This window comes from Silene latifolia, chromosome 10 (assembly GCF_048544455.1).
Source record: "Silene latifolia isolate original U9 population chromosome 10, ASM4854445v1, whole genome shotgun sequence".
Taxonomy (NCBI): Eukaryota; Viridiplantae; Streptophyta; class Magnoliopsida; order Caryophyllales; family Caryophyllaceae; genus Silene; species Silene latifolia.
This window is the reverse complement of record NC_133535.1, coordinates 27491351-27506154: the sequence shown is the minus strand read 5'-3', so window position 1 is coordinate 27506154 and position 14804 is coordinate 27491351. Positions and strand designations below refer to the sequence as shown.

The following is a 14804-nucleotide window of genomic DNA, read 5'->3' as shown; positions in this document are numbered from 1 at the left end:
AACAGTAAGTGACCCGACCAGTCATTGACCTGACACAACCCGAACCCGATACGAGCCCACCCGCATTTACCCGAACAAAAACCAACCCGAGTGATCCGATTGTCACCTCTAGGTTTACAAAGCGTCTTGCTTGTGACGGGCTAATCCCGTCACAAGCTGAAGACCTCTCACAAAAAGGGAGAGGGGACAAGGTGGGGCACCCCCCATGTGCTTCCCACTCACCTCTCAATGAGTATTTTGTGAGAGGAAACGATATCCGTCACAAGCTTGTGACGTATATCGCCGTCTTCAATGAGATTTTGTGCTAGGTTTATCATATCTTTTTCCAATGGTATTATTTTATAATCTAAGCATGTATTTAAGGTACTAGTGGACGTTATGCGGCTAATTATCTCACTTGACAAGTCGTAAATCTTAGAGTTTGAAAAGCTTGTTTGAGCCGAAAAGCCCAATCTTCTTGGATTTGGGCTCACAAAATAGGCCCATAAATTTGAGCCGGCCCACGTTAGCACTATGAACGGGCATTTTTGGTCTTAACCCGTCCCAAGCCCACAGGGCCCGACCCATGATCACCTTTAATGTCAATTTTTGTTATTGTAAAAAATAGCATTGTTGAAAACTTTAAAGAAAATGTTCATAAAAAACTCTTTTAATCGAACTGAATTGAAGACTGAAATTTGAACGAGTACCCTTCAAAAAAAAAAAAAAAAAAAAATTCAATGAGTAAGGATTCACGTCGAAACCATTTCTGGTGCACCTAAATTTGCTCAGCCTGTGGATCGGAGCCCATACCACAAGTATGATTTATGAATCCAAGGGGAAAGCCCTCAACGGCTCAAAGTCTCAAACTATCCACGGACTCACGAGTGACCTGACCCCACATATGAAAACCGTTGCATTATCACCATTCACCAACCTTGCCGCGTTTTCGCTCCATTTCCCGCGCATTTTATCGGCTGTCAAATCTTGTTTGATTTCGCCATTCTTAGGGTTTAATAATTCTCCCAAATTGAACCTTCGTCTTCCTCGAAAATCGCCGTCTCTTGTTGTCAGAGCAGCTAGGACTGAATCCAAGCGCGTTTCTCTAGGGTTCGTGCTCCTAATTTTGAGGTACGCTACTCATCATCAATTTACACAATGTTTAATTTCATAAGTATGTGATTGGGTTCTGTGTTTGTACTAGTTGTCGGAGCCGTTGACGGGGAGGACATGGACATTGCAAGATTTCGAAGCGTATCCAGCTCTATTGGTATGCGTCATTTCTCTCTCTTATGTTGTGGTTGGCGACACTAGTGTGAGTTGTTGATGTTCTTCAGTGAGTTTATCGGACTGTAGCACTGTCTTATGCAAGTTTTCGATCTTATAATTGTTATGATCGTACACATAAAGAGTGACTTGCCATGAATTTTAGATATTTAGCGCTCCATAGTACGATTAGACAAAGTAGAGAGGTTGTAATTGTGCAATTTGTTGAGAATGTGGTGGATTATTGACAAATATGCATATCCCATCTATGGATCAACTATCGATCTAGTTTCCATTAGCTTTCCTCCAAAAAGAGGAAGGAGTGTAAAGGCAATAGGAAACTTTGCTGGGTATTTCAAGTATACTCGGGGTGGTTGAAACCTGGAAACACTAGCGCAAAAGTAGGATTTGGAAACTCATTAATATGGAGTATAATTGTATAATGAGAGCCTCAGACGAAAGGTTGGCCTGCTCAAGGTGTAGAGTCGTGTTTGTTTAAGTATAGGCCCTCAATAGTCAAACAATTGTTTACTCGGCATAGTGACTGAAGCGGAGTAGATCTATAACAGAACTTAGATATTCGTAGGGTATGTGATTGTGAGATGTAATACATTTTTGTACAGACTATTTTCTAGTGAATAATGCAGCACTGTCACTAACAACGGCTGATACAGGTAATGTTTATCTGCAACCATTGCCTCTTTGTCATACATTTGAAGAAAGGACTGGCAGTTGTAAAGCTTACTGAGTTTTATATGTAGGTACGTAGATTACATGATTGTCGGTTATCCATTTCTGTCTATTATTCATTGTGATGAGCTTGAGGCAATATTATTCTGCAGAAAGGACTGGCAGTTGTAGTGATATCTTCCTGGCAGTTGTAGCGACATCTTCCAACTCTGTTGTTAGTTTGTTACTCATCCACAGGTCTACACTTCCAAATATTCTGTAATTGAAGGTCCAATCTTTGCATAAGCAGATGACTAGATATAGCAATTGTCATCCCAGGATGGACCCGAATTCATGGCAGAAGGCGCTAAAGTATATGGCTACCTATTTCCTTATTTGTATGATGAGGTAGGCTGCTGAATTTACCTTTATATTTTCATGTAGGCAATAAGTGTTGTGTGTTTATTGGAAAGGCAGTAACATTCACAAAACAAAGCTGTTCTTTAATCTTGAGTGCTCCCTCGTACTGTTAATAGAAATATACAATACCCTAAAAAATAGCATTTATTTTCAATGGTTAGATGGCCGCGTCTGTCTTTCATTAATAACAAATATTTGACATCTTCATAACCAGTAAGTGATGATGTTGGTCATTGCCAAATGCCCATCACACTCTTCGTTTTAGTTTATTATTGCCTCTTGCTGTATTGCGTAAAAGTAAGGGCTTAGATAAATTACTGTCGATTTTTGGGGCACATATTTATGGTGGTTTAGATTGGCTAGACTCTAGGGTTGTGATATGGGAGGATAATGGGTTGATCTTATCATATTTAGGTTGGTTAATTCGAATTCTGTACAGAGTTCATTGGACATTGAGTCGAGTTTTTTTTTGTGTGTGCTTATGACCTCGAAATTTTGGTACATGGTTTTGAGCCATCATGCCTTTATTTGTGTGTTAGCTTACTCGTTATATATAAAAGAATTTATACAAATATCATGGTAAGTAAATATTGATTGGTGATGTTTCCATGAGAAAGGTTTATTATCCTCCATGATTGTACAATTTATTTGACCATTAATTCACTTTGCGTTTATGAAAGTACTGTTGAAATTTGACGGTCTAATTTTTTTTTTGTAGCTTTTATCGAAATATTCTTTGCAAGTTCACATGGGCCAAAACTTTACTGTTCCATTGAATTAGTGAAGTAATGTACTGAATTAAATTGCTCTTAAAACCCTCAAAATTTCTTTTCTTTTTCACGAAGTAGCTAATGGCCATCCTGTTGTCGGTTAGTGTAAATTGAATCATAATGTTAGGGAAAGGCTGTGTATGTTTAACACCATATCTTGCTTGAAGCATTATCCTCTTTGGTGGGTGATGATGATGTTGCATGAGACAATGTTGTTATTTGCTTGAATTTTAGGATTGCTTTGCAATGTTATGTACTGTGTGTATATTTTACTTCTGATGTTGGGTTAGTCAGCCTTAGTAACCAGGCTTAATTCATAAGAAATGTATTCATATTTGATTTCTATATGCATTAAATACTAATTCTCTTGGTTAGAGTTTTCATTGTTTAAAAAGGTGAATGTTTATTAGGTCCCAGTTAAGTATGATTTCAATGTAGTGGTACAAATTAACATTTTCTGAGCTAACTAGCTAAATGTACTCATCATCTTATTGTATTAAACTATCTCTTAAGAGTAGATGCAATTTGCGTCAGGACGGAAGAGCCCGTTTGAGCTTGTCTACCATGGTCAATTTGATGATTCTAGACCAAGCAACAATGTGCCTATCACTTGGAGGTATGGATGTCAATCTCACCAGCACCCGCTAAATATCCATCCTTCCGATTTAAATGGACGGAAGAAAACCCGAAATAAATGGATGATGGATGAAGTAAATGGATGATGGATGGATGGTGGATGAAGCTAAATCCAACCCGTCATCCATCCGCCACCCGATTCCTTTTTTGAAAAATAATATAAAATACATGTTTATATAAAACTTAAGATAGCCAAGACTAATCTACTTACTTTTTATACTCTTCAAGGAAACAAAAAGGTACAAGATTTTTAAAGCATTTAGTCTAATACTAATTTACCTTACATATTTTTGGGTGAAATAAAATTCAATACTTTTTTAGGCTTATGAACATAATTAAATCATCACCGATTTATCAACCGATCCACCCGTTTCATCCGCGGATGATGGATAGACGGATGATGGATGATAAGTTTTGCGGATGATGGATGGGTTGGATGAGGTTTTTAATCTGATGGATGGATGCGGCTTGCGGGTGAAGCTTCACCTGACCCGAACCCGATCCATTGACATCTCTACTTGGTGGTAACACATCTAACCCCATAACTAAATGCGTTAAGGCCTGGAACTCTTGGAATCAGTTAATATGTTTCCACTTTCCGTAGTTTCCGTAGGGATTTGAGTATGACAATCGACTCTATCCTGCCAACCTGTGACATCAGTTCAGAAACCAAGGTCCTTATACAGCCTTTTCTCACATTTGCCTTTGTCAAAAACTTATTCTTTGAAAGCTGACAGCTTCTAATTTCTTTTGGCAGTGTTGGATGTAGGATCAAGTGGCACCCTGAAGTATTTAGGTAAGTCGAATCCTGGATAGATTTCGTTGCAGAAAATAAATAGTTTAATATCTGACATGCTAAGTTCTGTTGTGGGGTTGTCTGACCTAATTTTAACTTTGTACTATGTGCTTTTATTGATATTGAAGAATAGACTGACTCTACATGAAATGATCAGATGTATACCAAAAATAAATATATGAGTTCACAAAGATGTTACGAGGCCTTAAGGATATTCATTAGGGACCTTGCAAATTAAGTATGCATCTGAGCCCTTTAGGTAGGTAATAATATCTCCACTTTTTACCCCAACGAAGGGAAAGCAATTATTTTTTTGTATTTTTTTTTGGTGAGTAGCATCCCTGTTAATAAAAGAGAATTTTAAAGACTGGTAAAGGACGTGTTAAAACCTTTTCAGATCATTTCAAAGAACTGTACCTCGAATTAGAATGTCAGCTCTGAATGAAATACTACCTATGGTTTTTAGATCATACTCCCTCTATTTTGTTGAGCTAGCCCCATTGGCCCGCTTTTTTGTGAGGAGAAAAGTGAGTCCATGGGACTAATTCCATAAAGTGGAGGGAGTTCTAGATTACCAGAAGGCAAGAAGTGGCACAAAAGTTAAGATGGGAATGGGCACACTATAGTATTATGTTGTCATTGACTAAGTTCCATTATGGGCATTGTAGCCTCACAACCTCACGAGTCTCTCTGCTTCTTTGGCACAATGAGTTCTGAACTGATTTTGACTTTTGAATACCAATCGTTATGAACTTGGGGGTGTCAGAAGACTTAGGGTCTTAGGGAAGAGCTTGTTTATTAATGTTATGGTAGAATTGAGTTATGTTTTAATGCAAGCTGTTCTTTGAACCAGTCATTAATGGCCTTGTTGCAATATGGCGAGCATAATTACGGTCAAGGGAAGATTTCTTGTAGCTCCACGAATTATGATGGTGACAAGCAACTGTTTCTATTGTGCTTTTTTTAGGTTCTTCTGGAATTTATTCATTGCTTGTTATGAGGATTTTCGTCTGCTGTATCATGGCCAAGCTGGCAGTGAGTAACTAGTCATCTATACGGTCAAGGGAACATGTTCCATTTCTAGTGAGTCAAACACTCGCTATGCTTTGACTTTGGATCATGATGAGATAAAACAAGATAGCTCACTAACTTGTCTGTACTTATTAGGTTATGAAATAGCAGGCAGTCGATGAAATTGTCCACGCAATTTTCTTTATTGGTCATTCCGAAACAGCCTCTCTGTTTAGACTTTTAGCAGAGTGTTAAGGCTGCGTACAACATACCCCCTTACCCCGCTTGGACAGAAGCTTTTTCGGCATCGGTATAATGTTGGGGCATAGGACTCAGGTACGTACTTGTTGGTATTGCTGAGAGCTGTCCCTAAACTTTATTGGAGAAGCATTCATGCCCTTGCATGAATCTTATCATAACTGGAAGCGCCACACTTGGTTGATGGGAAAGAACCTCATTATGACTGCTGCTATGATTCAAAACCACTGGCCTCCTTTTGGTATACTTCTCTAGCTATAGCTTATGTGATTGTCTTGTTCCAGTTCCATGTGATAGTTGTTGATTACTGTATGAACCAGGTAACCTGAACCTTAATGACGAACTGATTGCTGTATACTCGTTTGATTTCCTTTTTTTTAATATGGTTTGGTGGTTAGTTTAGCCAAATATGTGTTTGAGATTAAGGGTTCGACTCGTGCCTGCTACATACAGTTTTTCTATATTTTCGCATTTTGAGGTGTGCGTTCACCCATGGACGGTTCTAAAGGCTGATTCATGTCAGCCGACCCAAATAATTTTGGGACTAAGGCTTTGTTGTTGTTGTTGTTCCCACATTCGGGAAACTTCTTTTTAAGATGACTTAAATATACTACGTTATTTCCAAGTCTTTTCAAGTTGATCATCAATGAGTTTTTTGACTGTTTCATGAATGGTGTTATCAATTATAGTGACTCTCTTACAAAACAATTTGCAATCTGGATAAACTATCTATGATCCTTCAACTATCAATTTTTGTATGCTAGCTCTTTAGGTGGATCTAACTATTTAAGTTGGTTAGGCTGGGGGCAATAGCGAGCTTTGGTCAGACTTCAGAAGTTCAGAGTAGTATGATTGTAAAGTTGTTATCAGCTCCTTGTCAGGATCCTCGCTATTTGTGGCCTTGTGCAAGTGTGCAACTATATTTGCACAATGATAGGTATTTATAATCATGGTATTAAATACGTTCCAGTCGTCACACACTGTTTTAGGTCACTGTGCCATTTACGCGGCCAATTTGGTTAAGATAACTTCAAATGGTCGCCACATAGTGTCACTTCCCAGATTTACTACCATGGCATTTATTCTTCAGTTGTGAATGGTTGTTACTTCTCTAAGTAAAGTAGGGCTGAAGTTGGATTATGACTTCACCCATGTCTGCTAAGACAACAAAGTAACATTTCTAGACTTTTCAATTTTGAGTAGGAGTTTCTTGAAGGTTTTGATTAATTTTATAGCATTAATGCGGGTCTAGTATTACTGGAACCAGATAGTTTGCCTCTTTCTTTGCCCAAGCAAGATTTTTGAAGAAAGAATATACTTCTGAATAATGCTTCTGATCTAAGCATCAAAAGATATGGGCAAGGGATCTTCTGCACTAGAAAAGATGAAGAATGGGTAGGGCTATAAGAAGACATGTGACCTGATGGGTGAAACAGTATGATATCAGCTGGATTATACTGACTCAATGACAATGATCTAAGGTTTGTTAGCTAAATAACATTTTCATATTGGTATGGCAGTTTTAGAAAGCTTCATGAATGTTACTCACACGTGCTTACAACCATCTGAAAGTGAGTAGCTATATTTGATGCAGGTATTAAGTTTATCCTTTGGTATGGAACGCGATTTGCCATCTGGCCCTCATAAGTGATATCATTTGAGCCAATGGGATAATGACATAATGACATAATGTGGTGAGTAGGAAGGCGATGACTTCTACCTCAAGTAAGCATGTTTATACATTTGATTTTGACTCGGTTGCAAATCTGACAAAATCACAATTTAGTGAATAGTGTGTGATTTATAATTGAAAAAAAAAGCAGTATGTATAAATTACCAACCAAAAGTATGTAGTAGATTTTCCTTTGTCAATGATTGAGTATATTATTTTTGTTAGACCCTGTGAATCTGTGATGTTCTTTATAGCATATTGATTTAAATGAGTTGCAGGTGAGTTGAAGGGAAAAATCTATTTTGATGCGTGGGATTTGACTTAATTCCACATTGTTGTCCAGAGTTGTGGGTTAATTTTGTTTTGGTGACTTGAGATTTGTGGAAGCTTTTTCTTTGATTTTATAAGGTTTGAGTATTTCTCACTTTGGTAAAGTCAGATACTCCATAGTCTATGGTCTGTATGACATAACACTAAGTTTCTACATCACTAAAGTCTGTATGAGCAATATAATGAGAAAATAAACCTTAATAGTTTTTAGTATCAATTAATCACTACACTATGCTTAAAATGGTACGAAGTACTAATTTAAATGAAATTTTTTTCCCCCTAAAAAAAACTTAATTTAATTTTGCTATGTTATATTCTGGGTTACTGAAGTGAGATTGCTCAAACGCCATGTCACCAATGTGAAAAGTTATTCAAATCTTAGGACACCAGAGTAGGATTAGTGGAGTAGACAATAAATTTAGCCTAAATCTCAGGGAATGGTGAATATTTCCAAATTTAAGCATGCAGTAATGGCCAAAACTTTACTGAAGTGATTTTTCTGCTTAACCCTCTGTATGGCTTACTACTTATACGACTTTGCTTCATTTGATCCGTACTGAAGGTTCTTATTTTGTGCACCTGTGTTTGGTGAGAATAGTCGCTCCACTATTTATATAGTAGTGGTGTCAATTACCCCTTTGTCCCACTGAATAGTTTACGCTTGTTTTATTTGTGAGGAGGAAATCAAGTAAGCATAAACTATTGAACGGGACATGGGGAGTACGGGTTATGATGACGACAAAAAAAAAAGGAAAATAATAATACTAAAAGAGTGTGTTATGCCCACTCATTTTGCGAGAGCATATAAAACACGGAAGACGATTTAAGCATGTAGTTGGATTATTTGCTAAAATGATTATTTGTGCTGAAAAACATGTGATCCTTGGTTGAAGTTTTGTTCTTCTAAAAGTATAAAAATGGTTCTGTAAAGGAAGCAGAAATGCTATCAAATGGCTCAGGGTAAACAAATCTTCATGGTATCAGAGCCATTGAGCTCTTGATAGCCACTCGGTAATGTAATACCGATTTTTTCTTCTCTTTACATGTGAGTTTAATAGTGCCAAAAGTTAAGCTCACTTCAGTAACCCAGAATATAACCTTGAAAGCAAATAATCACTTTAGCAAATAATCCAACTGCATGCTTAAATATTATTTGCAAGTTCACATGGACCAAAACTTTACTGTTCCATTGAATTAGTGAAATAATGTACTGAACTAAATTGCTCTTAAAACCCTCAAAATTTCTTTTTTTCACGAAGTAGCTAATGGCTATCCTGTTGTCAGTTAGTGTAAATTGAATCATAATGTTAGGGAAAGGCTGTGTATGTTAACACATACCTTGCTTGAAGCATTATCCTCTTTGGTGGGTGATGATGATGTTGCATGGGACGATGTTGTTATTTGCTTGAATTTTAGGATTGCTTTGCAATGTTGTGTGCTGTGTGTATATTTTCCTTCTGATCTTGGGTTAGTTAGCCTTAGTAACCAGGCTTAATTCATAATAAATGTATTCATATTTTATTTCTATATGCATTAAATACTATTTTTCTTGGTTTGAGCTACTTGTCAACATATAATATAATAACTATTGTCACAATGAATCTTGGCGGTGCAGACCCTAGATGTTGCACGTGATTTTGGAGAAGTTTGCAGTAGAGATGGCAATTCGGGCCGGGCTAAGGCGGGCGGCATGGACACGGCACGAGTCCGGCGGACCGCGGCTGCGTTTTTTTGGGAAAGCATGGAGGGTCTGGCACGAACCAGGCACGACACGGCCCAGCCCGGCCCGAGATTTGACCCGTTTCATAATTATTTAATTAAATTCCTTTTTTTAATATCGTTTCTTAAGTATTTAATTAAATCCAGTACATTAAAAATACAAGTAATCAAACTAATCAAGACATCAAGTACATTAATATTTAATAAAATACTCCCTCCTATTCACTATTTTCTTTCCTATTTCATTAAACGGATTATTCAGGTTTTTTTCCCTTTTTTATTTTGTATATTTTACTCTTATTTTTTTCATCTCTCTCCCATCACCAAACCCCACCCAACTCTTTTACGCATATTTTATTTTTCGCCTTAATACCCGTGCCCACAAACAAAGGGAAGAAAATAGAGACTAGGAGGCAATAAATATTTAAATCATTAATACTCCCTCCAATTTCATTTATTGTTCCCCCTTTTTTTTTGGGTGGTGCTCATTCATGGACATGATTTACTTAATCATGGACATGTTTGACAATTTTACCCCTTCCATTTGAACCATCTCTTTGTTCTCAATTTAGTTAATCTTTTCAATTCCCTCCCTCCAACTGTCAACCACCACCACCCAAGGACCACCATCTCACTGCTCCCACCTCTGCCCACCGCGATACCACCCAAAACACCTGCGCACCGCTGGTCAAGCCACCCTCACACCCACCCTCACACCCACCCTCTGGCGATCTGCCACTCCTAAAAAACTAACGAAAACAAATCGTAGCCCCCCTCACCATCGGACCACCCCTTCCCTACCGCGTCAGACGCGCAACCACCCAGCCAGATCCCTCCGCCCTACCACTATCGTCGCCTACCCCTATTGACATGCCTCTTCCGGCGACCTGATACCCTTACCTCAGCCACCCGACCACCACTTCTTCTATGAACCCTTGTTGCATAATTTTCCCTAATTGAATTTGGATATAGTAAATTTGATGCAAAAAATTGATGTATTGATGATTAAATTAAGAATATAACTTATTTAATGTATGAATAAAAGTACACAATTGATGAATTTTGCAAGACAAGGATTAATTTTCACACGATAGGAAAAAGAGAAGGGAGAAATTATTTCTTGTTTTCTAGAGAAAGGGTAGTGGGTGGAAAAATTATGAAAAAAAGTCTATGAATGAGTAAAATGTGTCCATGATTGAGCAACTACGTTTTTTTTTTGACATGTGAAATAAGGGAATCAATTTGAACCACACAATACACATGACCTCACATCAAATTGATTTTGGACCACACAAAGTTGTCCAAAAAAGGAAAGAGGGAACAATAAGGAAAATGGATGGAAAGGGAAAGGGGAACAATAAATGAAATTGGAGGGAGTATTCATTATTATATAAATCAACAGTATTTAGAAAACGGCCCACGTGCCAGACACGATTATCCCATGGGCCAGGCACGGCCCGAGCACGAAACTGGGCGTGCCAGGAGCGGGCCGCAGCGGGGTTAGGGTGAGTGGGCCAGGCACGGCACGACACGACCATTTTTGGGGTGCCAATATCTGTGCCTGGGCCGGGCCATTTTGGGGGGAATGCACGATAGGCCGGCACGCGGGCCGGCCCAGCACTGCCAAATGCCAACACTAGTTTGCACTCCCGAGTTCTTATTGTTTAAATAGGTGAATGTTTATTAGGTCCCAGTTTAGTTTGATTTCAATGTTTCTTTGAAAGCTGACATTTTCAAATTTCTTTTGGCAGTGTCGGATGTAGCATCAAGTGACACTCTGAAGTGAAACAATTATTTATACTTATCAATGATCAGCAGTCAGTGATAGTTGTAAACAACTGTATCTTCCCATCATACATTTTTTATAATTATGATTTGGAAGTAATTCTTATACTTCATATTTTGATTAAACTTGTTAAACATGCTGAAATAATATGTTACTCTAAATGCATTGTGGTTGCACAAAACAAGTAGTTCCAATGTCTGACATGCTAAGTTCTGCTGTGGGTTTGTCTGACCTGATTTTAACTTTGTGCAATGTGCTTTGATTCAGATTGAAGAATAGACTGACTCTACATAATATGAATGAAATATCCCAACTTTTTACCCCAATAAATGAAATAAGAATTTTTTTTTTTTTGAGTAGCATCCCTGTCACTCAATGAAAGAGTATTTTAAAAGCTGGTAAAGGAAGTATTAAAACATAACCAGATCATTTCAAAGAACTGTACCTCAAATTAGAATGTCAGCTCTGAATGAAATACTACCCATGGTTTTAGAGATCATATTAGATTACCATAAGGCAAGAAGTGGCACAAAATTTCAGCTGGGAATGACCACACTTTCGTATTATGCTGTCACTGACCGAGTTCCATTATGGACATTGTAGCGTCGCAGCTTCGCTAGTCTTTCTGCTTCATGGGCACCTGTATCAGTTAGTTCTAAACCGAGTTTGACTTTTTAATGCCAATCGTTATGAACTTGGGGTGTCAGAAGACTTAGATGAAGAGCTTGTTTAAAACTGTTATGGTTTTGAGTTATGTTTTAATGCAAGCTGTTCTTTGAACCAGCCATTAATGGCCTTGTTGCAATATGGCAAGCATAATTATGGTCGAGGGAATATTTCTTGTTGCTCCACGAATTATGAGTGGTGACAAGATACTGTTTCTAATTTTTGCTGAGGTTTTAGTTAACCTCACATAAAATGTCGAGAAGGATTAGCATTAGGCCCGTTAAAACTGTTAGACCTATGTTGTGCTTTTTTTTTTCAGGTTTTTCTGGAATTTGGTCATTTCTTCTTATGAGGATTTTCATCTGCTGTATCATGATTCAAGTTGGCCAAGTTGCCAGTAACTAACTAGTCATCTTTTTATTTGGTTTAAATGAGCGAATCCGGTAACCCAATTGAACACTGAAGTTCTTTTACTGATCTATTTCTATGGATATTTTTTCCTGCAGATACACCTATTTGGCAGCTGTTCTTAACTTCAGTCAAACTTGGGCTTTGTATTGTCTTGTTCAATTTTATGCAGTAACCAAAGATAAGCTTGAGCCTATCAAACCTTTGGCCAAATTATTTTCACTTTCAAATCAATAGTATTCTTCACATGGTGGCTAAGAGTGGCCTTCAGAGGTTCCTTCGCTCAGGAGCTGAAAACACGCATCCAAGACTATATAATCTGTATTGAGGTAATTGGGCTTTATATGTTTCTAGTTTTTCATTTATCCACTTGTATCTATGTGGATTAATTAGTACTTCTTTGCTTTTGCTCGGTTAGGTGCTTAAGAAGTGTGATTTTTTGTGTCATGTTATTATATAGGAGTAATATATAACATATATTAGATGAGTGACATACAAATTTCTATGCTTTCTCCAAAAAAATTAATCCATAGACAACTTTCAATATAGCTGATTTTTGACTGTTCTGGCCGATGTATGATCAATATGGCCTGTCCTTGACGATTATTTAACCAACAGACCAATCCTAGAACGATATATTACCGTACAACCAATGGCTGACCGATACAATTTAAATGGCTTAAACAAGAACAAGCTGCGCGTGTAAATAGCTTCCCAGTTGCTTACTTTGTCATAAACTCAGGATCCGTAGTTAGATAAATATTTGCCTTGATGAAAAAAGTGGCATCACCACTCACCAGTTGTTTTGTCTTCAATGTCCTATCTCTTTAAGTACTGTTCTTGTCTTCAAAATCCTGAGTTGAGACTTGAGCGTACTTAAATGGAGTACAACAAACTTTCTAGGCGTAACTAGTGTTAGGATTGACGATATGTTTTTTGGGATGTATTATCTTTCGGGTGACTTGGTTATGTAATTTGAATCATGCTTGAAGAGTTGAGGAATTTATCCTGGTTTAAAACAAGCAATGCTTACAATATATATTCTTGGCGGCCACCTCTAAACTTTGTTCAAGAGCGCAGTTTATCACGAAGAAAGAAAGAATTAAACGTACTACGGTACTAGACTACCAGTTGGTGGTATGCAGTGGTAGACCCTGAAAAATTGTTTACGAGGGACATCTTATAGAAAATTTCTCAGTCATTAATAATATAATGTACTCCGTATATTTTATTTTTTTAAAGCCACAATTTGTAAAGTGCACAATTTTTTTGGTTGATAATGTCCTAGGATCTTATGTGTGCAGACATGAACCTGTGTCTTCTGATTTTGACCGTGTCCCTTCTGTAGGACTTTTCTGCTGATTCATGTGTTATGAGACTTCTGACCGCATTCTTTTATTGCATTTTCTGTGTTATTTTTTCTCAGAAAAATTCTCGTGTCCTCCGGGAGGACCTTACGCCTTAAACTTAAGCCTTTATAATATTCCATTTGGTGGATTGCCTTTAGGTGCAAGGAGGACGGTCATCCCGGAGGACACAAGAATTTTTCTTTTTCTCAAGCTCATATTAGGAAGTGGCTTTCTTGAGTCCTAATTTCTACACCGGTCCCATCAGTGTTTGTTGCTCTAACATTATGCTGTATTGATAGATGGGTGTTGCTGCTGTGGTTCATTTATACACCTTTCCGGCAGTACCTTACAAATGTGGAGAACGGTGTGTTAGAAATGTGGCTGTTATGGATGATTATGCTGCCCTGGGAACCTCTCCTGACCCAGAGGAGGTTAGAGATGATGCTTGTATTACTAAGATGAGATTTTCTCGACTTGATGACGGAGAAAAAAAATGAACTTTCCGCAATCTGTTCGTAATGGGGTCGTCGGTAGTGGGGAAATTGTGAGTGGAATATATTTTATACCTTTATTTATCTTTTTTCTTCCCCTGAAAAAAAGTTCAAACGAGGTACACCATTACAAAAGTTTGACCCCCTGTTACTCAGAGCCCTCACATTCTCTTGCATACCCGTGTTAAATGTGGGACATGCATCTGTGACAGATATTTCTAATTCCGGACACAGTCCGAGTAACATAGCCAAACAACCATCAAACCCAAAAAAGGTGCCCAGAATAACACCCAGTTAATTAACGAAAATAAAAGTAGATAAAGAGGATACATACCAAGAAAAGCCTTTTCGTAATTTGATCCAGTCACTTAAGTTCAACTGTAATTTGTCTATTGTTTGGCCTAATCAAGCTGCTGACAAAATCGTCTGTTTTGTAATGTCCAGATAGCAGATGACATGAAGTACACCATGTCCCATGTGGTTGAGCCTGTTGAAAGGGGATTTGCAAAAATAAACCGAACATTTCACGAGCTGAAAATGTCAAGAAACTGGAGCTGCATATAGTAGCTCAAAAGATG

At 37.8% G+C, this 14804-nt stretch overlaps 1 protein-coding gene across 9 annotated transcripts; it reads left to right on the top strand.

The window, feature by feature from the left end:
• The first annotated feature begins 668 nt into the window (after positions 1-668).
• On the top strand, positions 669-14804 carry LOC141605424 (uncharacterized). 9 transcript variants are annotated; one of them, XM_074424181.1, is made up of 13 exons: positions 718-1110; positions 1184-1249; positions 1920-2006; positions 2088-2172; positions 2254-2322; positions 3618-3720; positions 4498-4536; positions 5504-5619; positions 5704-7286; positions 7400-7530; positions 7756-8852; positions 9423-12715; positions 13894-14099. In XM_074424181.1, the coding sequence occupies exons 5-8, from the start codon at positions 2269-2271 to the stop codon at positions 5581-5583; spliced, it is 276 nt and encodes a 91-aa protein (XP_074280282.1). In that variant the 5' UTR covers positions 718-1110; positions 1184-1249; positions 1920-2006; positions 2088-2172; positions 2254-2268; the 3' UTR covers positions 5584-5619; positions 5704-7286; positions 7400-7530; positions 7756-8852; positions 9423-12715; positions 13894-14099. The 9 variants fall into 9 exon arrangements, 6 of the variants coding, with proteins under 6 accessions (XP_074280282.1, XP_074280286.1, XP_074280283.1 ...); XM_074424182.1 differs by having other exon boundaries at positions 719-1110; positions 3623-3720; XM_074424180.1 differs by having other exon boundaries at positions 719-1110; positions 2088-2322.